The sequence below is a fragment of the Penicillium canescens genome (genome assembly GCF_028828765.1).
Source record: "Penicillium canescens strain IBT 15451 chromosome Unknown utg000003l_segment0_segment0, whole genome shotgun sequence".
Classification (NCBI taxonomy): Eukaryota; Fungi; Ascomycota; class Eurotiomycetes; order Eurotiales; family Aspergillaceae; genus Penicillium; species Penicillium canescens.
Genome location: NW_026703965.1, coordinates 3971653 through 3993729, shown reverse-complemented (window position 1 = coordinate 3993729; position 22077 = coordinate 3971653). Strand labels below are relative to the sequence as shown.

Sequence of the window (22077 nt, the reverse complement as noted above, 5' to 3'; positions counted from 1 at the left end):
GTGGGGGAAGAAAGCAGTCCTCTACAACCGCTGGTGTTATGCGAGTAATGTTGTCTTTTTGGATAGTCATAAGAAAACTATGGGTCAGTTGGAGATATACCGTCGGCAACCCAACAATCCACATCGGACTGTATACGAGTGATTGCTCTGGCCCCTTAGATAGCACGGGAAGGAGGAAGAAATATATCAGGATCTGACTTAAACCTTCGTTAAATTATACATTAAATAATATACAACACTCGGTAAAGGCCTAAAAGCTTAGCCTGATATAAACTTTGAAGTCATCGGGTTGCCGGGCGCCGTGAAGTCTCTCGCCCAAGGCAGAGTTCGACGTTGCGATTGGAGAAAAATCTCACGGCCAGATAACCACAAGGGTCAATTAAACAGCAGGAAAGCATGTTTATGCCGAGATGTTTCATTATGCACGAAGAGTGCCCGATAGTCCTTGACAGTAGGATCTGTATGTAGATCTCGGGATGGGCAGGAATCCGGGTTGTCATTTGCTTTCGGTGGGATATGAGTCGCTATCTCCCGGCTTGACTAGGACGAAGATGGGAATAGATCAGTGCTGGAAGATGGTATCCGGGCCGGAAAATGGTGTCCGATCGGGGAATATCCGCTACCTGGGGCGCCCCAAGGCCATTCCCCCGCATTCTGTACTTGTGGGGACAATGGCGTCAAGCCCGAACGTCATATCAACAGCCGTCTACATTGTAGTGTTGTAGTTGAAGTTAGTCTGGTTAGATTGGGCGATCAATTGGGTGTAAAACTGCCCAAATATCTCTTTAATGTTTCCTACAATTCCGTTACTAGTCTTTTTCACTTCTATCTCCATCTCTATTGGGTGCACAGGGCTCCCCTTGTTATAAGGATTTGAATTATCTTGGAACACACCAACTCAATCTACAAACTTTAAGAGGACATTGATTGTCGAGACATATAACCATGGTGGACAAAAAAGAATCCCCAGATGCTGAGCATCTTGAATCCGAAGTGAAAATAGACCCTGCTAGTTTCATCCCCGGACAAGCGAGAGAACCATATGGCGAGGCTGGTATGAACTCTATAACTGAGCCTCTGCTTATGCTCAAAGTTTCTGAGCTAACGATTGTCGCTCGCCACAGGTCTAAAAGGCATTATAGACAACAAATATGTCTGCACTTGCGCGGCCTTCGCTACTCTGGGTGGTGCAATGTTTGGTTATGACCAGGGAGTTGTAAGCGTGACTCTTACAATGGAACAGTTCCTTGAGAAGTTTCCAGAGGTTGCTGCCGATGCCCCAGGTGGTGGCTTTATGAAGGGCATTCTCACAGCGATGATCGAATTGGGAGCTTTCTTGGGTGCTATGAACCAAGGGTGGCTCGCAGACAAGATCTCTCGCAAGTGGTCAATTATGGCTGCAGTTTTTATCTTCGTCTTTGGGGCGGCATTACAAACTGGAGCAACAAGCTTCGCCATGCTTGTTGGCGCTCGTTTCGTGGGAGGGATTGGGGTTGGCATGCTTGCAATGGTGGCACCACTGTACATTTCAGAGATTGCACCTCCTGAGATTCGTGGTACATTGCTGGTGTTGCAAGAGCTGAGTATTGTCACGGCCATTGTTATCGCTTTCTACATCACATATGGCACTCGCTACATCCCCGGCGAATGGGCATGGCGCCTTCCTTTCCTAATTCAGGTAATTATCCACAAGCGAGAACCATCGATCCCCTTCTGATCATATCAATAGATGATACCTGCCCTATTCCTTGGTGCTGGTATTCCCTTTCTCCCATATTCACCTCGCTGGCTTGCCGGGAGAGGGCGAGACGAAGAAGCCTTGCAGACTCTCTGTAAGCTACGAGGCGTTGACGAAGCCGATGAGCGTGTATTGCGAGAATGGGTTGACATTCGGTCAGAGGTTGCCTACTGTAAGGAGTTGAGTGCTGCGCGCCATCCGAAATGTCAGGATGGGACGATGTTTAGCCGCGTCATACTTCATGTGTGGAGTTATCTCGACTGCTTCCGCAAGGGCTGCTGGAAACGGACGCACGTGGGAATCGGAATTATGTTCTTTCAACGTGAGTTATTTTCAATTTCCTCCATGTCACAGGCATATTACCTACGGTAGCAGTCTTCCTTTTCTAGCAGTACACTAATTCGGAACTCTGCAGAATTCGGTGGTGTAAATGCTCTTATTTACTATTCGCCCAGTTTGTTCGAAGGGATGGGTCTCAACTACTTCATGCAATTAAATATGTCTGGAGTTATCAACATTTGTCAGATGGTTGCTTGTATCATTTCACTCTGGGGAATGGACAGATTCGGTCGTCGGCCATTGCTCTTCAGTGGCTCAATTTGCATGGTTCTCGCCCATCTCATTATTGCTGTGTTAATGAACAAATTCCAATCAGACTGGACTTCACACACAGGGGAAGCCTGGGTTTGCGTAGCATTCCTCTGCTTCTTCATGTTGTCTTATGGAGCCTCGTGGGGCCCTATCCCTTGGGCGATGCCAGCTGAGATCTTCCCCTCTTCGTTGCGTGCAAAAGGTATGGCATACTCTACGATGTCCAACTGGTTGAACAACTTCATTATCGGTCTCATCACCCCGCCCCTCGTGCAAAATACGGGATATGGAACATATGTTTTTTTCTGTGTCTTTTGTGTTTTGTCCTTTGTTTGGACTTGGTTCTTCGTCCCAGAGACTAACGGACGTACCCTCGAAGAGATGGATGAAGTGTTTCAGGACAACACTGGCAGTGACGAAAGAGATCAGCGTTCTAGGATTGAAGCCACTATTTGGTCACACGTGGCGGCAAACCCTCGTCAAAATGCCGAAATATTCGCTTAGGTCGCGGATTTTGAGGAGACTGATCACCATGAAGTTAAAAAAAGGCCTTTCTTTATTATGAGATGAAATTTGGCCCGAACGGGATCGGTTTGGTTGTATCTCATCACTACTTTATAGAATTATTGAAATGTATATATATATCTGTCAACCAGAAGTTCTTCGGAAGAACGCCTGTAGTATACCTCAGTCCTTGTTTACATTGTAGAGCCTTTTGAATCCTGTTTTCGAAAAATGCGTTTGTAAAGATATATTTAAAGTGCTTAACACAACTATGAGAAGCGTATCGGCAATAAGTAACGATAAGCTATACCTCAATGTCCAGGGAGTGTGCAATATGGGCTCAAGAACCAAAAAATCTAGCCCGGTCACAACAAATGGTTCCATAACTCAGTTGGTTAGAGTGTGGTGCTAATAACGCCAAAGTCGAGGGTTCGACCCCCTCTGGAACCAACTACCACTTGGATGATCAGTTCACCTGATTATTCATTTTTTGCTCAATTTTATTTCTGTACCGCCTTCAAAATCCTGCAATTCACACGTGCGTAAATTTCCGGTGTCAGAACGTTTTTTTTTTCCGGTCCCGCCCGCTCCACTCCTCGCAACTTCCTAAACAAGAAGTCCAGCGGAGAAGACTTGGCACTATCTCTAGTACGTTAAGAGTCCGATTCTCACCCACAAATCATCTTAGCTTCCCCGTGCAGAATATTCCCTGACCCTTCTGGAAACGGATACTATTTATCAGCAAATACTACTTTACTGGGTCCTCTATCCGCATGTTAGGTCGTCATTGCTTAGAAATTAGCCACCGGTGAAAGAATAAATATGAGTGCAATTATCCTTTCATCAACATGCCTGTCTACTTTGCAACTGCATACTTGATCGCTAAGTAAACTCCATCGTGGCTAGCCTAATATCATGGGAGCGCCAGAGGGTCCTGACCCGAATGGTAATGCCTTGCCACCCGACCTTGAGCAGGCCAGAATAAATCAGGAAATCGCCGATCTGGAAAGGTTAGGAAGAGAGCGCCCAAAATGCTTCAGAGGCTTCTGGTCAGAGCTGTGCTTTTGTTTGTCTATTTTCATGTCACAGATTCTTGCTGTAAGTATTCAAGATCCTGCACGCAACTTATGACAACCATCTGACCTGTGTAACTTGATCAGGAATACTACATCTCAGGATCAAATGTGCTCCTTCCAACCCTTGTTGCAGAGCTTGACCTTCCAGCAGCCTCCGCAATATGGCCTTCTACCGCGTTATCACTGGTAGTCACCTCGACGCTTCTCATCTTCGGCCGAATGACCGACATGTTCGGCGGATATCTCATCTACACCGCCGGGGCACTATGGCTTACGATATCATCGATCCTCTGCGGTGTGTCTCAAACATGGCTAATGCTGGTCATTTGCCGAGCATTGCAAGGCTTTGGCCTAGCCGCTTTCCTTCCATCAGGAATCATGGTGCTCGGTAGTACATATCGACCCGGACCCAGAAAGAACATAGTCTTCAGTATCTATGGCGCTTGCGCAGCACTGGGATTCTTTGTTGGAATTTTCTTCTCCGGCCTCTGTGGTGAATATCTCACCTGGAGATGGTATTTCTTCTTCGGTGCGATTCTATCCGCCATCACCACGGCCCTAGCGTCCTTCTCCATCCCGCGGGACTACCACGAGAAGAGAAAAATCGGCATCAAGATGGATTGGGCTGGTGCATGCCTGTCGGTTCCTGCGGCTGTCCTGATCGTCTTTCCCATTGCAGACAGTTCGTATGCACCTCAAGGATGGAAAACACCATACATTCCACTGTTTCTTGCACTTGGGCTTATTTTCCTTGTTGCGATGGTTTATGTTGAAGGGTGGGTGGTTGAAAACCCATTGTTGCCGGGTGATATTTTCCATGTCAAGTACATGACTCCGCTGGTTATAGCCTTGCTATTCCTATATGGGACGCTGGGAATCTTTATGCTCTATGCAGTGCTTTAGTAAGTTATCTCCGGATAGTGCTGGGGTTTCTTTGTGTCTTTAACTAACAGTCACGTTTAGCATGTCCGACATAATGGGTGCCTCCCCAATGCAAATCGTGGCATGGTGCGCCCCTATGGGCGTTGGGGGGCTAATATTGTCCGTCGGCGGAGGAATGATATTCCACAAAGTACCAGGAACCATTCTCATGATGATCTCATGCCTCGGCTATGTGGGATCTGGATTGTTCTTCGCCGTCATCCCGCCCGGCGGAAACTACTGGGCCTTTGTGTTCCCTTCAATGCTATGTGGTACGATCGGGATTGATATCAGCTTCAACTTGGCCAATGTCTTCATCACGACAAACTTGCCCAAGGCGAGACAGGGCCTGGCTGGTGCGTTGATCAACTGTACGTTACACATGGGAATTGCTGTGATGCTGGGCTTCGCAGATATCACACAGACCCAGACGGAAGAACTGGGGACTCAGAAGAGTTATAAAGCGGTTTTCTGGTATCAGACTGGGTTGGCAATTCTGGGGCTGCTCATCGTGGTCTTCTTTGTGAGAATCCGTGAGGCGAAGAGTGAGATGACCATTGACGAGAGAGAAGCAATGGCAGCCGAGGGAAACGGAAGAGTCGGCGAGACCTCATCAATTTAAAGCATATAGCGAGCATTGCATAAGCAAGTATATAATAGCATAACAAGTTAATACAAATACCAACAGCATCAAGTATACATCGTTTGTGGCTTGGCTTTGACCTATAGAGTGGCTGAACCACCTCTATAGATGCTGCAAAAAGTTGGATAGATTTCTCGCTTTGGGTTCCAGGGGCAAATTCAGATCTAGGGCGATACAAGATGCCAGAATGGATTATTTGAACATCCCGAAATCAGCTTATGGATCGGATATCGTCTCTCAACATCCCTCGGTTTTATTTCACAGCTTGACCCATATACAAGTCACCGTGTCGTTTTGAAAAGTAGATTTTAGACACAGGTTATCATCTGCTTCTTCTTTTTAAAACCTCTTTGTAGTTACTAAGCAAAATAAGAACATCCTTCAGCCTTCTTGGCGATCGGGATCCGCAGTGGAAAGACCCGGGAAGCCGGATGTTCGGGATCGACCCTGTGTGACATCATCGATATTTGATCATATTCTTGCGAGACCCTTTCTCCTGAGTTTGCATACAGTATTCAGTGAAGAGTTCAGACTACATAGCACCTCGGGTACATAAGACATTTCTCACTTTTCCACCTCACCGATCATCTCTAGCTTCCCCACATTCTCACTCATCACGTTGGTCGATCACTAGGAGCTGATCTCCCGAGAAGCATGGCGTCGGTAACACCGACTGCCGCAAGAGGCAGATCTAGTCGCCATGAAGTGATTCGATCGGAAGACTGGCCTGAAGAGGTTAGCGAGCCGCACTCGCGGGATTGGGAACATATGGAGTTCAATGGAGACGGACTGAACACTGGTGTTCGGGTGCTAGGTATATACTCGCAGAGACATGGTTATGTCAGACCTCTTACTAATTAATGTATTTTATCTCACAGGTGACGGACGTCTGGACATAAAGATTAACGAACACAAGCCGAGTATCGCGGGGTTGTTGAATCGCATTCAGAAAACACCTCTAGCGTCCGACCTAGAGGATCTCGAACAGGAGCAGACACCGGAAGCCATACCGAAAGATGAAGGAAAGTTCTTTCCGCTAAATTTGAACATCGTGATCCAAGTGATCGGTTCCAGAGGCGATATCCAACCATTCGTTGCACTGGGCAAAGAATTGAAGGCACATGGACACCGTGTACGACTAGCAACGCATCTTGCGTTCCGTGATTTTGTGCTTGATAGTGGCTTGGAATTCTTCAATATTGGAGGGGATCCCGAGGAATTGATGGCATTTATGGTTAAGAACCCTGGACTCCTGCCGGGGCTTCGCACGATCCGTAGTGGAGCTATCAAGAAGCGTCGTGCAGATATGAAATCGATCATATACGGATGCTGGAGATCCTGCATTGAAACAGGCGATGGGACAGATTTGCATCAAATCAAGGAGGATCTTTGGAACGACACGGTGGATCATCGACGACGTCCATTTGTCGCTGATGCTATTATCGCCAATCCACCCAGTTTGGCCCATGTTCATTGCGCACAAAGATTGGGGATTCCCCTCCATATGATGTTTACGTGAGTTTATATGCTAATATAACTATTGGCAAAAGTGTCTAACTTGATTTCTTTAGAATGCCATGGACGCCCACGCAGTCTTTTCCGCATCCGCTTGCAGTGCTCAACCAGGCTGGCTGCAAGCCCACGGTTGCGAACTTTGTATCTTATGCAGTTGTCGACATGATGATTTGGGAAGGATTGGGGGACCTGGTGAACAGCTGGCGGAAGAATTGTCTCGCATTGGACGACCTGGATTCGATCACAGCACCCAGTTTAATCCATCGCTTACGCATTCCCTATTCGTACCTTTGGTAAGAGCCATAAAGACATGTTGCAATGGATAGGTCCACTAACGAATTATTGTATCTAGGTCACCGGCGTTACTCTCGAAACCAAAAGATTGGCCCGAGAGCGCTGATATTTGCGGATTCAGTTTCCTTCCAACGAAGTCAGATTACGAACCCCCAAAAGAGATTGCCGACTTTCTTCAGGCTGGACCAACACCGATCTATGTTGGGTTCGGATCCATTGTGGTAGATGATCAGGTCAAATTGACAAAGATCGTATTTGAAGCTATCAAGAATGCTGGTCAACGTGCGATTGTTTCAAAAGGCTGGGGCAACTTGGGAGTCGACCAAGTCGATGCCCCCGACAACATCCTCATTATAGGGAGCGTTCCACACGACTGGCTGTTCCAGCAAGTATCATGTGTCATTCATCACGGTGGTGCCGGTACAACAGCTGCTGGGCTTTCTTTGGGATGTCCGACTATCATCATTCCATTCTTTGGAGATCAACAATTTTGGGGGAAAATTGTCGCAAAGGCAAGGGCTGGTCCAGTGCCCATTCCCTATAAGCAATTGACAGCCAAGAAGTTAACGGATGCCATTCAATCGGCATTGGAGCCAGCAACTAAGGAAAAGGCACGGGAAATTAGTGAAAACATGAAGAATGAATCTGGTGTTCGGGACGGAGTGCGCAGTTTCCATCGTCACCTTGATTTGGCATCATTGCGATGCGCGATATGTCCCTCTCGGCCTGCTGCCTGGCACATCAAACACACTGATATAGGGCTCAGTGCTTTTGCAGCATCTGTTCTGGTCGAGATGGGACGGTTGAAACCTGACAATGTCGTCTTGTGAGCTCCATATAACCAGAAGATATCATCAAGTTCGAATCCGCTGACTACCATTACAGGAACCGTCCGCAGGAATATGACACTTATCGCGACCCAGCCGGTCCAATCAGTGCATCAACTCAAGTGCTATTTGGAGCGGTTGCAAACTTTGTGACTGGACTCGCAGATCTACCCAGGAACATGGTCACGGATATTGTGTCTGCCGGTCGTGCCATCGGACATCCCCCTGATCGCCCTGACCTTAGGCAAGCATGCGGTTATACAGAAAGAGGAAGAATACGCCGAGGGGATAGTTCTGAAAGCGATGAGTCATCCCAGCACCTGGGCTCAAATGAGCAGTCCGAGCTGTCAAATGAGCAGTCGTCATCGACACCAACGCCAACCCACGATTTGGATGAAACGGATGACGGATTGAGTCTGAGCGACAGCAGCAGAATCGATGAAATAGACAGCGATACGCCCAAGGCCAGCAGGAATCGCCAACGAAGCCTGCAGCTGGAGAAATCTCACACGATGACATGCGGATCGAAATCCGCGCAGCAAAAGAAGAGTGCTGTTTTTGAAATGCAATATCATGGTGCTCGGATGTCGAAGAAGCTTTTGAAGACTGTCATCTGGCTTCCAACAGACCTCACACTAAGTCTATCGAAAGGATTTCACAATGCCCCCAAGTTGTATCATGACCCGATGGTTAAATCCACACCGAAGGTGATTGGTTTTCGGAGTGGACTCCGGGCCGCTGGCAAGGTATGCGGGGACCAAATTGTTTGCTTGATAACCTTCAGGCTAACCATTGATCTAACAGGAATTCCGGGATGGCTTTTACTATGGAGCCACAGGCTTGGTCACCCAACCCCGGTATGGATATAAACACGGAGGCGCCGCAGGGATGGCCAAGGGAATCGGTAAAGGCGTTGGCGGTGTCTTCTTGAAGCCACCGGCAGGTATGTAGGATGTGGCCCAAATGTGACTGACACGGTAAACCAACTGATGCTAATGTTTAACAAGGTATATGGGGACTGGCTGGTTACCCTTTGGTTGGACTTCGCAGAAAACTTCAAGTTTCACTTGGAAAGGCCCAACAGGATGCTATTGTATTTTCTCGCATAGCACAGGGTCACGAAGAGATGCGCCAATCTTCTGCGGACGAGAGGGCAGAAGTTGCGAGGCAGTGGCTTATCCTAGAAGGAGATCTGCGAACTACGAAACGACACAGCAGCCATCGTACTCGTTCTCATAGCCATATCTCATAGTTAACTTGCGAACGGCGGACCTGTGAATTGCCTTTTCAAGTTAGTTTTGCCTTTTTGACAAGTTACGAACTAGGAGATGTTGTGTCGATATTATGCAAAGATTTTTTGGCCCCAGGTCTGACGTAACTGTTACGAAAGTAGCTTCTGTGAAAACATTATCGATCGGAAAACCATCCCCTGGGAATACTGTCGCCTAATGTCAGGGATATACAAGCAAGCACGCACTCGAAGTTGAGGATAAATGATATGCGCGACCCACATGGCGTATCTGGTTCCGCTGAACGCGAGAAAGTCTCTTTCTTTTGCTTCCTCGCGCTATGTCTTGTATCAAGAGCTACTCTAGCTGTTCATAATATTGATCATTCATCTACGTATACGTGAGATCCTCACACCGGGAAGTACTCTCGTCTTTTGGGTTACCCTTTTTTGAATCTAATTTCTTCTTTCTAGGATACATCGATTACATCGATTAGGGGACTCCATGAGACCTAAGATCAAATCAAACTCGCTACTTGTCGCGGTGATCTATTATCGAAATGTTTCATTCTACTTACATCCACATGTTTTGGCTAGACTGAAGTAAATATATGTGTTCTTCTAGACAAACGACACTGCGTAGGTGAAAGTAATCAAGACGGGAATAGAAGGAAAGGGATAGAAAATCAACAAAGCCTAGAGAAATGGTACCATAATACCATTCATATTCCAACGACGTGGTCAGATAGCACATTGTGTGCCCAGGTGCGCTGACCCGCGATGTAGTAATCTCCATTCCCCTTTCTGTTTCTCTTTACTTTTCCCCACACCTGAGGTAGAACAACAATGCCTCTCCGAATAATTGAAAACGATTCCCCTGAGCCGGTCCCCTGGGGAGCCCTCTCATTAGATATCTATCTTCTCTCAGAATGGGAAACCCCGAACCCCGCACAGCCCACCGAGTCCCCCTCAGACCGCCGTCGACGGCTGGTACGCCAGTTCCTCGCATTAGGATTGGAGGGCAGAGAGGTAAATACTGCCCTACACTGATCAATCCATTTCAATTGAAATACTGCGTTTCTTCACAACCCCAAGCTAACACATAATTGATTCATTAGCCCTACAACGCCCGCACAGAAACACCACCCACACCCACTGAGGCCCAAATAGCCGAGATCCTCCTCCCAGTACGCCCGGAGGCCCTACGGCCTTACGCTGGCTATACTACCTGTCTAGAGGAAGGCCTCTGGATCCGTCTCTGCTACAAAAAAGAGAAAGAAGAGGCGCATAAGGCTTTATGGTCCTACAACGAAGACGTAGCCTACGTCGGTCCCGAGGGGGTAGTCCTCGACGATGAAGAGATTTTTGGGGGTGGCCTAGACGTGGCAGCTGCGTTAGAACTGTTCCCCGAGCGTGTCACGAATGAGGGTTCCATGGGACATATTAAATTGCGAGAGGAGACTTTAAGAGAGGCACTAGGTTATATAGAAGATGATACGGGATCTGGTGAAGAGGACTACTCTGATGAGATTAAAGGGATGCTAGCACAGATGAGGGCGACCCGTGCGGCGAACCCCCTTCTAAAGTATGGCCTATATCATGCTGCTTGTGTTGTTACTCATGCTTTTGTGGAAGATGAGGTGGCGCTCGATGGTGGGGGTCTATTGCATGTATTCTGGGATGATTGTGGGAATGTGGTGAGGCAGTGGCGGGTGGAGGATGATGGAGTAGAGGACAACTTTGATGGAGCCTGGGTGGAGGGTGCTTGGAAAGAGAATTTCATCAATGGGATCGGAGAGCTTGGTCCTGCTTATCATGAGGGTGGAATACGAGGACCTCCATACAGCATTTGAGGTGCCTACGTACATAGTAAGCAGGACTTGTACATAGGAAGAAATAATCCATTTGCACCTGTTCAGAGGCGATTTGATCGAAAATCCCTCCAGGGCTGGATATTTGCGCTATATACATCACAACACAAGGACGTTCGACGATGGCGATACCTTCTAAGGTCTTTAGCTTAAAGTTTAGAGGGAGCTATCTAAGACCACGAAAATATTCTAGTCTAGCTCGAGTTTTCTCGTAAAGAATAGGACCGATCTAGTATTGGTGCTTATCGGTTTAAGCCGGATATACAGGCTTAGGTACTATAGAGGAGATTAAATACAAAAACTAGGGTAGAAAATTTGTGTTATAGGAAACGATAACATTAAGATCGGCTTAAGGTATAGGTAACGTGGATAAGAGAATAGGAGGTGTAAGGACACCGGAAGGGAGGGAAGGCAAAGTATGTTATAGGCGCTTCAATAGACTAGGCGAAAAGGGAGGGGACTTAGATTTAGCTAAAGGGGAGCTATTTTCGGTGTCGTTTTAGTCGCCAGTAGAAACGAGGGGAACAGCTATGTAAGTCGAGCGTCAACATTAGGACCGGGGGATGACTAAAAGTGCTAGGCGGGTGCAGAATAGTGGAGTTACAGGGCAGTGGGCGGTCAAGGGGCGGCTGGACGTCCAAAGTTACGGGTGGAAAGGCAGCCGTTTCTGGCCTCAAAAGCGGTCATTTTCGGCGTCAATACCACAGTCCTCATATTGTAGTTGTAATATATAGTTCAGTGCAATTAACGTACAGATTATATCCAGAATGCTGAAGCCTAGAAAGAAAGCGCGACACTGACAGCTAACTATCCAAATTCACAATTGGATTCCTAGGTCAAATCTTCAGGAGCAACCTTGGAAATCAAACACCACCCCCTTCGGCAGCAATGGCGAGGATCATAAATATAACCATCCGCTTCTGCCATTCACTGATTACCATACACATAGCCGTGGCCATAACCAGAAAATAAAGCCTCGTTTCTCGGATTTCATTATCAGGATCCAACTGAAAGACCTCATCCTCATCATTCTTCTTGCTCCACAGGGAAGAGTTGCCCGCCTCCTTAAGAACACTGGATACTGCCGAATCAAAGACCCAAAGTTCGCCGAATTTCCGGCATGCAAAGCTGGATGTATACTGTGCAATAACTACAGGCTCATTCTCACGACCTGGTAGCCTGGCAAGTAACCTCAGATGGTTAAATGGCATAAGTCTCTTCGCCCATTTACTGTTTGAATGGAGATCTCGTGTCCCTTCCCAGGTGAATTTGATATCGGCGTATTTGAAACTGTATTGTCGGGAGTTGAGTGATATTGGAAAGTCCCAGACAAGCCGCACTGCTTCTTCAGCCACAGCTGGCTGTGGAACAGAGTCTTCAGATGTAGATTTCGACTCTGGTGCTTGCGAATAATCAAGACGCTTCTCATTAAACGTAGCCTCTTCGCTCTCAGAGGTCTTCTTGTCGCTCTTCACAGGCGCCAGTTCACCATATTGCACCTTCTCCTCCAAAGTCCCCTGTTTAGTAGCCTTGCGACGGAAGTTAACCTGACGATGATACCCCTTCCCACTCTCCCCCCAAAGCCGCCACGTGCGAACTTTATACCCCTTCAGCGCACGATCATCATTGAGCGCAGTATTGTTTGGGTTACTGCGATGTTCCCACTTGACCACACCCCTCGGATCAATAATAAGCTTCAGATCGGGCCCAAACTGTAAATTCCAGCTCCTCCAAAAAGGCCCACAATTCATGATACAGATTGGCGTTCCACGCTTGAGGTTTCCGCGACGGAGGGTTCGCGGGGTGTTGTGAAAGGCGAGTGATGGTTTGTGCACGAAATAGCTGTCTGAATCGGATCGGTCTGGTTCGCTGCCGTATTCCTTCGCTAAGTCATTGTGTTGCTTTTTGTTATAGCCGAGTTCTTTTCGCAAATTTAGAAATGGCGTTATGGAGACATGCTCGTCACCTTTGTGGTAGATGTGGTAGACTGATAGGCGCTGTCTTGTTGATAATACTTCGTTGAGGGTGGACATGGTGTGGATGTGGAGTTAGACAGTGTGAGGATATTGATGACGTTAGTCCCAGCCTCGGTGGTGGTGTGAGTCTGCCTGTATAGTAGATCTCTCGAGTTGGCGTGCTCTGGGTGATGGGCCATGTGCAATGATCTTCGCTGTCGTTATATACGAAGACCCCGAAGCCAAGAAAAAGCTTAGCCCCAGCGGGCCATCGTGTCGGGCGCAGCACAACGTGGACATTTGATTGGCCTTGCGACATCGAAAGAACGCCAGAATGGAGAATTATATTGAAGGGGCTGTGTACATAGACAAGTTGAGCGCTCGGAATCTTCTCCGAACCATACTATACATTCGTAAATCGGCAACCTCAGCAACTCCTACGGTTGTTTATCTGTGGAACTAGGATGCAGTCATATCTCATGAGTATTACTCAAAACCTGGCACGACTCATCGTCCTAATATCCACCGACCTAGCACCGATGGATCGGATTCATCCTCGACAACAATGGCGACAGATACAATCAATATCGTCAATATAATCTAGATCGTATCAGCCATGACTCCCAAGCCCAGTCAATATATGCAACACTTACACAGCCTAAAAGGATCCCTACAGAGTTCAGTTCCCACCCACCAGCATGTACCTTGCCCCGAGCGATGGCGTTCTGCTGTCTCCAAAAACGATAAGCACCAACCAAAGCGACAACAATAGCCACGCAGTGACAAGTAATAGAAAGCGGAACGCCAACGCGGTAGAAACCCAAACGATCCTCCAAGGCCATCACCGCCGGCAGGCGGAATAGCTGTGCAATAAGCACACCCTGTTGGGTCACCGCCAATGAGGTCCGGATATATGCAAGAAATGTCCGCTCCAGGGCTGCGAGAAAGTTAGCCAAAGACACAAAAAGAGCCAGCCATAGCGAAAGAAATAAATGCACCAAAATAATCACGGTTACTCTTGTGTGGCACAGTCAAAGTAACATGATGCGTCCAAAACCTCGCAAACTTTCCCCAAGCCCCCTTCCTCGCGAGGCGGCGCTGCCTAGACTCGACACGAGCTGCCTCAGCGCGTGATGTTGTGCGCCGAGTCACGATGCAATATTCGTCGCCCGATGAATTCGATTGTGTGGAATCTTCCAACTGGTTATCCTCGTGCGTTTGGATTTCTTGCAGCTCGAGCCCCTCGCGGGTATCCGTTTCGCTGTCATGACCGGAGCGCGGTCGGGGGTTTTTTACGACAACTCCCGGTCGCTCGGGGCTTGAAGCTTGGGCTGAGGCTTCTAGCATTTTCCTTTGGGTTATAAGCCCTCCGAAAATAGCATGGTTAATGTGATGGCTCGCGCTTTGAAGGGGAAGAGGTCAGAGCTGGTTTCTTATCCTTGTTGGAGTCAGGCGGATCGACATGTCTTGCCCCGCAATTTGGCTCTGAGTATAGCTTTACCTTTTTATTCACTGTGACGGAACTTAGATATAGATCATGTTGATAACATAATTGATATACACTAAGAGCATAGAAAATAGAACTTTGTTCTAGAAGCAAAGACTGGGCCAATAATGGGCATTGTAGGGATTGCACAATTTACGCATCTTTGACACTATATCGCCCCATTGCATATAGCTTTAGTCTAAACGTTTTATCTTGGCGAGAAATGTATATTTCTGAGTTTCTTGTGTAAGCAATATCTCATTTACTGTGCGTTACATAATAATCCGTCAAATCCACAATATTGACGTTTATTTCTCATGTTCAACCCTGAGCCAGTCGTGTCGCTTCTCGCTGAACACTTCGCCTTTAGGCGGGGAAACAGTATCAAACAAGGCAGCCTTCAGGAAGACCATTCCGGGTGCCTTAGGGGTCCTAGTAAACACGGGGCTGTTTTAGGATGTTAGCATTATTCCCACTGTGCATAATCATTACATACCTGCCACAGCTGGAACAGAAATGGCGCTGTTAAAGATTGAGGTATTAGCTTTTCTCTAACAGGTATATCGGGACCTTAAAGCCCAGGCCGGGCGATTCAGATTACCTTGACAACGTTTCCACTGGCAGACTTCTTGTCCTCATAGATTCGCAGGGTCGTGTTCGGATCCTCGACGGTCAAGTCATTGTCGCTAACAAAATAATTGATGGAAAATCCTACGTATGGGAGTTAGTGGAAATGCATCTCTTTAACTTATTCGACGCCTTGAGATGCATACCTGCGCCACCAGCGCGTTTACAGGAATCGCTAGATGATGCCCCGATGTAAGTTTCTTTTTTTTAAAAAGGCAGGATGATAAATAGCCAAGATCCTATCATACCAATAACAAATACCAGTGTTCGCTGGCTGTTGGGGGAGAGCAACGCGAATGCTCTCGCAGTTACAGTGGCCTTGATAAGACATGATGACTCTTGATTGGTCGAAGAGTTGCGATATATTCCGGGGTATAGGAACTAAGATGGACCAATGAAGTAGAAGGATGAGAGATGCAGGAACCTTGGGGGAATCAGTTGAGAGCAGCACCTGTATATAACTGAAGTGGGAGTGGTTTTGGCCAGTGAAAATAGCGGAAATCAATTTGTTTGTTCCGCCCACTCCACCGGGTGACGTCAATTTCTTAGTTCTGGTGTACAGTATTAAGATAGATTAATGTATTCATTTCTATAATTCAGAGGAAGATTGAAACTAAGATGGAATCTGTGAGGTAAATGAAGTATGCGGCTACGCTTCTGGTTGTTAAGTTTTCTGAGTTATATGCAGGTAACGCATTGGGGTCTATGCCTGCCTGAGCAGTAACTTAGTGGCCGCCGTTGAAACCCCTCCTCACCTCTAATAAGCTTCTACTTCTTAGTCAAAACCTACTCATTCTCTGGATCTACATTCCAGAACTTCAAATGACTCGACTTCCTGCGAGATCGCAGAGAACATATTAACAGGGACACTATACATCACGCCGATAAGTCCGGTCCGATATCGGCCTCGCTCTACTTTGAACAATCGTCTCCGCTCTATGAGCACAAATACATATAAGAGAGCTCAACTACCCAGACACGAGAGAATAATATAGTCAATCAAGTCTTCTGCGCCAGAGACACACTGGGTCCATTCTTTCATTCTCATCATCTCTTCGCGTCGTTAAGATCAACAACATTCCAACGCCAAGACTGAAAGTTCTCCGCTAGTTTATACATCGAGCTCTAAAACATCATGGCAGCCAATACACAGGGAGCTAAAGACCACTGGTCAGCTGAGGTGTGTAAAGGTATATTAAAAGACCATGTCATCATTGCTGACAATTTCAGGCTTATGCTACCTCTGCATCCTTTGTGCCGAAGCTCGCCGGCAAGCTGCTTCAATACCTGGACCCCAAACCAACAGACAAAATCCTCGATATCGGCTGCGGTGATGGAAAATTCACAGACAATTTCATTCCAGCCATCGAGTCTGTCCTAGGTATTGACTCATCTCAGTCTATGATCGGGTCTGCCAACAAGGACTACGGAAGCCCTAAGGCTAGTTTCCGCGTTGTGGACTGCCGGTATCTGGAGAAGGAAACTTCAATTGTGAATGGATCGTGGGATAAAGTGTATGTATTTATCTATGATATATGGACTATGTGATAAATCTCTAACAATATAACAGGATCTCCAACGCAGCTCTCCACTGGATCCTGCGTGACGAGACAACACGGATGTCAACCCTTCGCGCCATCTATGGCAGTCTGAAGCCTGGCGGTACTTATGTATTTGAGATGGGTGGTCATGGTAATGTTGCCGAGGTCAAGACGGCTCTGATCTATGCTCTCGTGCAGCAGGGCATTCCCATTGAGAAGGCGAAGGAGACGAGTCCTTGGTTCTTCCCGTCTGATACTTGGATGCGGAGTGCGCTGGAGGAAGTTGGGTTCCAGGTCGAAACGGTTGAACTGGAATACCGCCCGACTAAGCTCACTACCGATGCCAAGGGTGGATTGGAGGGATGGGTTCGACTGATGGGTGCTCAATTCCTGGAGGCTCTGCCTCAGGAGAAGTGGGATGCTGTGGTGCGTCAGGTTTGTGACGTCCTTGAGGACGTTGTTACTCGCGGTGAAGATGGTAGCCAGTGGCTGGGATATGTGCGGCTCAGGGGTATCGCGAAGAAGATTTAATAGACCAGGTTGTTTTTATTGAATTTTGTAGTCAGCTATTCAATTGGATGATTGCTCTTGTCTGCGTTGAAGGAGAACCCCGAGAGGAATATCATCCTCATCGTAGAATTCTGCTTCCTCGTCGACACCGAAGTCGCGTAATCGTTCTCCTTCGGCATTGCGCCAGGACTCTTCGCCTTCGTCTGAGTCATTGCCTGATCGGGGTTCAGACTCATCGCTTTCGCTTGGAGCAAATTCATCTCTTTGATAACGATCATGGAAGGGCTTGCGGCGCTGTAAACCAGAATTCGCCGTAAAACGCTTCATGTCTTCAGTTTTGCGACGATTGAATGCATCGATCTGCTCTTGAACATTTGCGTATGGTTGAGGTGCGTTGGGGCCTAGATTTGTATTGATAGGCATGGGAATCCTATCAGGATCTGGCGGTGGCCACGAGACACCTGGGTCTAATAAAATGATCAGCAGGTTGGGTTTTAATTTCCAAATCTTCAACATACCCTCAAAGTCATTGGTTTCATATTCCCAACCTGTGCGACGATCTGGCGTTGCAGCAAGTGGCCAAAACCAGCTAATAAACTAAGAGAATGTTAACAAGATATAGGTTGTGAGATATGGATGGGAACTGACATTGGCACTCCCGCCCATGCCTTGCTTAATGTTAGCCCAAATCCCAATGTCGTAAGGATACTCCTGTTTTTTGATCTGAATTCGTATTCCCCCTGGGCCTTCAAGGTACCCGCCTAGAACACGGGATCGCCGGACAAGGGTGGCGTGCCTTTCAATCTCCCAGGATTCAATGGTGGTCGTGTTCGTTCCTAGCGACCAAAGGCTTCTGAGCAAGAGAACGAATAGAGCAAATACGGTCAGACTGTTGACCACAAAAAGTATGAATAGGTGGATGAGCTGTCCCAGTCTGGGGCCAAGGTACTATTCAATTGTCAGTAATGAAAGTATCCGCGCAGTTATCACGCTACATACGCTGGGCAAGTTGCTGTTCTTCCATACAAAAGAGCCACGCTGCCAAAGACAGCTCTCAAGGTACGACATTCCGACAACTGCGTAAAAGAGAAAGCGAATGAAGTGCGGATACGTGAAATGTGAGACGCAGTTTGAGGTCCAAGGGCAATGGTGATCCATCTTGGGGATGCATCTGATGACGGATTAGCACAAAATCTTCTCAAATACGGATTCTCAACAAACCTTTTGCATGTCTTGCAGTGGTGAGCCCGTGGCGGTTTGTAAGCTTCACATCTACGACACCACCGCTGGCGACCGGTCAGACCGTCACCTTCTTGGTGTTTGGGCTCTGGTCGCTTTTCAGATTTCGGTAGCCGACCAGGGTCTACAAAGCATGCTCGATAATAGCATATCCAAATGCACAAGGCGAATATGTTGATTCTCCATGTCTCATCCTTGGTGAGTGGCAAGGCCTCGAAATGCAGGAAGAAGTACTGTGATGTGTACGCAAGGAAACCGATCAGAATACTGACAGCCGGAACTGCCAGCTGTGATATTGAAAAGTCCTCGCTGAACATTTTAGCGCCTTGAGATGCTGTGGACAAGACTGAAGAGCGTTCAAATCAGACGTGTTGTTTATCGCGCCACAGTGGCTGACTCATCATGTTGATTGTCGACCTCGTGCGTGGAATTACAACTCGAGCCCAACTTCATCCTGCATCTGTTGCATAGCCAGATCTTTATTAATCAAAGGCGCTCGAGTTGTTCACATGGATCTGTAGGGTTTCCAGTGATGAACGTATAATACCACGATCCCAGGATGCCGATTGAGGCGCTTCCTCAGAACACAATCCAGGCGATTGGCTCCACATCAGTCATCTCCGATCCATGCTCGGTGGTTAAAGAGCTCATTGACAATGCACTAGATGCGTCCGCCACTTCAGTGCAGATCGAGATATCTCAAAATACCGTGGATGTCATTCAAGTCAAAGACAACGGATGTGGCATCCCACCAGAGGACCAACAGTATGTCTGCAAACGTTCCTTCACGAGCAAGATCCAGACTTTAGACGATCTCCAGAATATCGGCGGATCTTGTCTAGGCTTTCGGGGCGAAGCCTTGGCAAGTGTCGCGGAGATGTCAGGGGTGGTTGCTCTCACCACTCGAGTTCAGTCTGAAGTTGTTGGCTCGTGTCACAAGTATGGAAGGAACGGGGAGTTGATTGGGTAGGATATTAACTAGAGGTCTGAGAAGGTTGTGGCTTTGCTGACATTCACCCCAGGACACAACGAACATCCCATCCCTTGGGGACGACAGTTCGCATTGAGAACTTCCTCAAACACATCCCGGTTCGGAGGCAGACAGCTTTGAAAGCAGCCACAAGAGCCTTGACAAGGATCAAAAAGCTTCTTCAGGCGTACGCCATGGCACAGCCATCAAAGAGATTTTCGCTGAAAGTTCTCAAGGCGAAAAATGAAAACAATAACTGGGCATACGCACCAGGCGCCTATCCTTCCCTCCCGGATGCAGCTCTCAAAATTGCTGGCATGGAAGTGTCGTCTTGTTGTATTGTTAAAGTGCTTTCTTCCCAATCCCTCGCCCAGTATGAAGGGTCATCCGATCAAGGAGATTATGAAGCGACTGCTTTTCTCCCGAAGGCACCGTTTGGTAGGTTAGCCTGTTTGAACGTCTCGTTTGTGTCCGCTGACCAAAGCAGATACATCGAAAATTAACAACGCAGGACAGTTTATTAGCGTTGATGGTCGTCCTCTTTCCAGCAGCAGAGGGATTGGACAAGAGATTGTGAAGCTGTTCAAGCTGTACGTTCGTCTCGCCGCATCCCAAACCGAATATTCTAAGACTGTGACGGATCCGTTCCTGTGTTTGCAAATAAGTTGCCCTAGAGGGACCTACGATGTGAACATCGAACCAGCGAAAGATGACCTGTTGTTTGAGAATCGGGACCTTGTGTTGTCTTTGGCAGAAAGCCTTTTCCGAGATCATTACGGGGAGCTTGCAGGAAACGAAAGGAAAATTGTCAACAAAGAAAACGTGGCTTCGTCCAATGTCGGGGCCAGTAATAGTGGATTTGACCTCTTGATGGCTAGGAAGACCCCCGCAGAACTAGTCACTCAGTCTCATCAGACTGAAGATTCCTTTGGCGATGCTATATTCTGCACTCCTCTTTCGCAGAGAACACCTCGACCGGAGACCATAACGTTGCCTACCGATAACCAAGTCACCTCTAACGGAAGCCCTGAGCAATCTAATGCCAATAAGGCAAAACGCTCCAGCTTTGTCAATCCATGGTCTGTCTCGAGAATAAACGCGTCCTTCCGAACTCCACGTCGCGAGCAGAATCAATTTAGCCAAAGGAGTCCCGTGGACTTGGTTGTACAAAGCTCAGAAGACTTCAGACGAAGAAATTCCGAACCGAGAAGCCTCCAACGATCCCCCGACACCCCGGACATTCCGAGTCCTCCTGTTTCAAGGATTGCATCTGGGTCCCCAGTGAGACGCCGTCATCAAAATTCTCAAGAACCGATTGATACCTCCCCTGAAGTGCCTCACCTATCAAGTGCTCGCAGGGCAGAAAGGGAACGGGATAGAGAACGCTACGGCAATGGCGCGCTGGATACGTGGTTCCAGAGGACAACGCAAGTTTCACTCCAACAGAGTCCAATGGAGGAAGAACCTATCCAAGAATCCGGGTCACCCCTTTCGTCGCTTGCGCAGGAAAGATTCGGATTGCACGCGGGGCGCTCACTGAACAATCCACCTGTTGACGGGCAGAATGGTCGACAGCTTGGCGATTTATCCGAGAATGGCCAAACACATCAATCCTTTCGACGTGCTTCTTCCTTGCCGCGTGGTTTGAACGATAATACCGATGAGTCAATAGACAGTGGTCGAGGATTTCCAGTTCTTGACAGATGGGCCTCCCGGCTGCATGAGGGTGTTGATGTTGAGGAAACGTCAGATCTGGAGAAAGCACTTGACTTTGAAAGGAGGAAAAGGCAAGCCATTCAAAGCAGTCGTATGCGTTTCAGGGAAAATGAATTCTTGTCCAGTTCACAACCTGCTCTCCCGATCTCGCATTCTCCACATCATAGTCGATACCTCGCTGCAAAGGCTGCTTTGACCTCCTCGCAATCTTCAACTACAGACCCCTTTTCCATTGCAACCCTTTCCCCTCATGATCCGCGAGCATATCTTATGCGCAATCAAGTCAGCAATCAGTCGGACGAGTCTGTGGCGCCTGGCAGGAAATCCCAGAAGGTGCCTGCCAGTCGACTCCCCTTTGAACGCATACCAGATGGCTATGACTTGCATGATCTCGAGACTACCTGCTCCGTTGACTTATCACTAATATCACGTATCTCTGGTGAAAACATGCGGGATGATCTATGCACCCAGAATGACAACGAAGCCATGGCGTTCTCCGGTTCTAACGTGAAGATATTCACGCCACTCTGGGATGAGCGGTTGTCGTTTCTTATGCAGCGAAAGTTCAAGAAGGATGACCAATCGCTGTCATCTACATGGAGAACTGATCTTTACACAATTATTTCCACACATTTGAGAGATATCGATGGGAGTTGAGGTTCAAACCTCGGTCGCGATTACCAACACATGTCCTACGCTTCGTCTGCTGTCAACCACTGTTCGCATATTATACCCACACATTATTGTATTCTAGTAAATAACTAGATTATTTATCCAAGCTCTTCCAATAAAATGAGTGGAAACATCGAAATCGCTTCTAATACA

General features: G+C 47.6%; 10 protein-coding genes across 10 annotated transcripts; 6 read left to right on the top strand and 4 right to left on the bottom strand.

Annotated features, from left to right (window-relative positions):
* Nucleotides 1–945: 945 nt before the first annotated feature.
* Nucleotides 946–2833, top strand: N7446_004960 (sugar porter family MFS transporter; the record flags this gene model as incomplete). The annotated part of the gene is made up of 4 exons (XM_058513708.1): nt 946–1054; nt 1125–1678; nt 1730–2060; nt 2154–2833. The coding sequence occupies 4 exons, from the start codon at nt 946–948 to the stop codon at nt 2831–2833; spliced, it is 1674 nt and encodes a 557-aa protein (XP_058375037.1).
* Nucleotides 2834–3748: 915 nt separating this feature from the next.
* On the top strand, nt 3749–5452 carry N7446_004959 (putative MFS multidrug transporter; the record flags this gene model as incomplete). Its single annotated transcript, XM_058513707.1, has 3 exons — nt 3749–3931; nt 3994–4811; nt 4873–5452. The coding sequence occupies 3 exons, from the start codon at nt 3749–3751 to the stop codon at nt 5450–5452; spliced, it is 1581 nt and encodes a 526-aa protein (XP_058375036.1).
* A 675-nt stretch (nt 5453–6127) lies between these two features.
* Nucleotides 6128–9361, top strand: N7446_004958 (glycosyltransferase; the record flags this gene model as incomplete). Its single annotated transcript, XM_058513706.1, has 7 exons — nt 6128–6287; nt 6352–6988; nt 7045–7281; nt 7341–8108; nt 8168–8855; nt 8914–9052; nt 9117–9361. The coding sequence occupies 7 exons, from the start codon at nt 6128–6130 to the stop codon at nt 9359–9361; spliced, it is 2874 nt and encodes a 957-aa protein (XP_058375035.1).
* An 822-nt stretch (nt 9362–10183) lies between these two features.
* N7446_004957 (uncharacterized protein) lies at nt 10184–11190 on the top strand (the record flags this gene model as incomplete). The annotated part of the gene is made up of 2 exons (XM_058513705.1): nt 10184–10366; nt 10456–11190. The coding sequence occupies 2 exons, from the start codon at nt 10184–10186 to the stop codon at nt 11188–11190; spliced, it is 918 nt and encodes a 305-aa protein (XP_058375034.1).
* Nucleotides 11191–12071: 881 nt separating this feature from the next.
* N7446_004956 (uncharacterized protein) lies at nt 12072–13241 on the bottom strand (the record flags this gene model as incomplete). Its single annotated transcript, XM_058513704.1, has 1 exon — nt 12072–13241. One exon carries the CDS (start codon nt 13239–13241, stop codon nt 12072–12074), a length of 1170 nt encoding a protein of 389 aa, XP_058375033.1.
* A 429-nt stretch (nt 13242–13670) lies between these two features.
* N7446_004955 (DUF202 domain-containing protein) lies at nt 13671–14510 on the bottom strand (the record flags this gene model as incomplete). The annotated part of the gene is made up of 3 exons (XM_058513703.1): nt 13671–13763; nt 13817–14100; nt 14162–14510. The coding sequence occupies 3 exons, from the start codon at nt 14508–14510 to the stop codon at nt 13671–13673; spliced, it is 726 nt and encodes a 241-aa protein (XP_058375032.1).
* Nucleotides 14511–14920: 410 nt separating this feature from the next.
* N7446_004954 (GFA family protein) lies at nt 14921–15693 on the bottom strand. Its single transcript, XM_058513702.1, has 5 exons — nt 15525–15693; nt 15423–15451; nt 15251–15360; nt 15146–15171; nt 14921–15096 (listed from the first exon to the last, which is right to left on the bottom strand). Exons 1-5 carry the CDS (start codon nt 15605–15607, stop codon nt 14958–14960), a joined length of 387 nt encoding a protein of 128 aa, XP_058375031.1. The 5' UTR covers nt 15608–15693; the 3' UTR covers nt 14921–14957.
* Nucleotides 15694–16411: 718 nt separating this feature from the next.
* Nucleotides 16412–17348, top strand: N7446_004953 (class I SAM-dependent methyltransferase; the record flags this gene model as incomplete). Its single annotated transcript, XM_058513701.1, has 3 exons — nt 16412–16456; nt 16507–16790; nt 16847–17348. The coding sequence occupies 3 exons, from the start codon at nt 16412–16414 to the stop codon at nt 17346–17348; spliced, it is 831 nt and encodes a 276-aa protein (XP_058375030.1).
* A 39-nt stretch (nt 17349–17387) lies between these two features.
* Nucleotides 17388–18883, bottom strand: pfa4 (putative palmitoyltransferase with autoacylation activity Pfa4; the record flags this gene model as incomplete). The annotated part of the gene is made up of 5 exons (XM_058513700.1): nt 17388–17794; nt 17846–17924; nt 17976–18275; nt 18327–18498; nt 18549–18883. The coding sequence occupies 5 exons, from the start codon at nt 18881–18883 to the stop codon at nt 17388–17390; spliced, it is 1293 nt and encodes a 430-aa protein (XP_058375029.1).
* A 242-nt stretch (nt 18884–19125) lies between these two features.
* N7446_004951 (putative DNA mismatch repair protein) lies at nt 19126–21909 on the top strand (the record flags this gene model as incomplete). The annotated part of the gene is made up of 3 exons (XM_058513699.1): nt 19126–19532; nt 19589–19974; nt 20024–21909. 3 exons carry the CDS (start codon nt 19126–19128, stop codon nt 21907–21909), a joined length of 2679 nt encoding a protein of 892 aa, XP_058375028.1.
* Between the last annotated feature and the right edge of the window lie 168 nt (nt 21910–22077).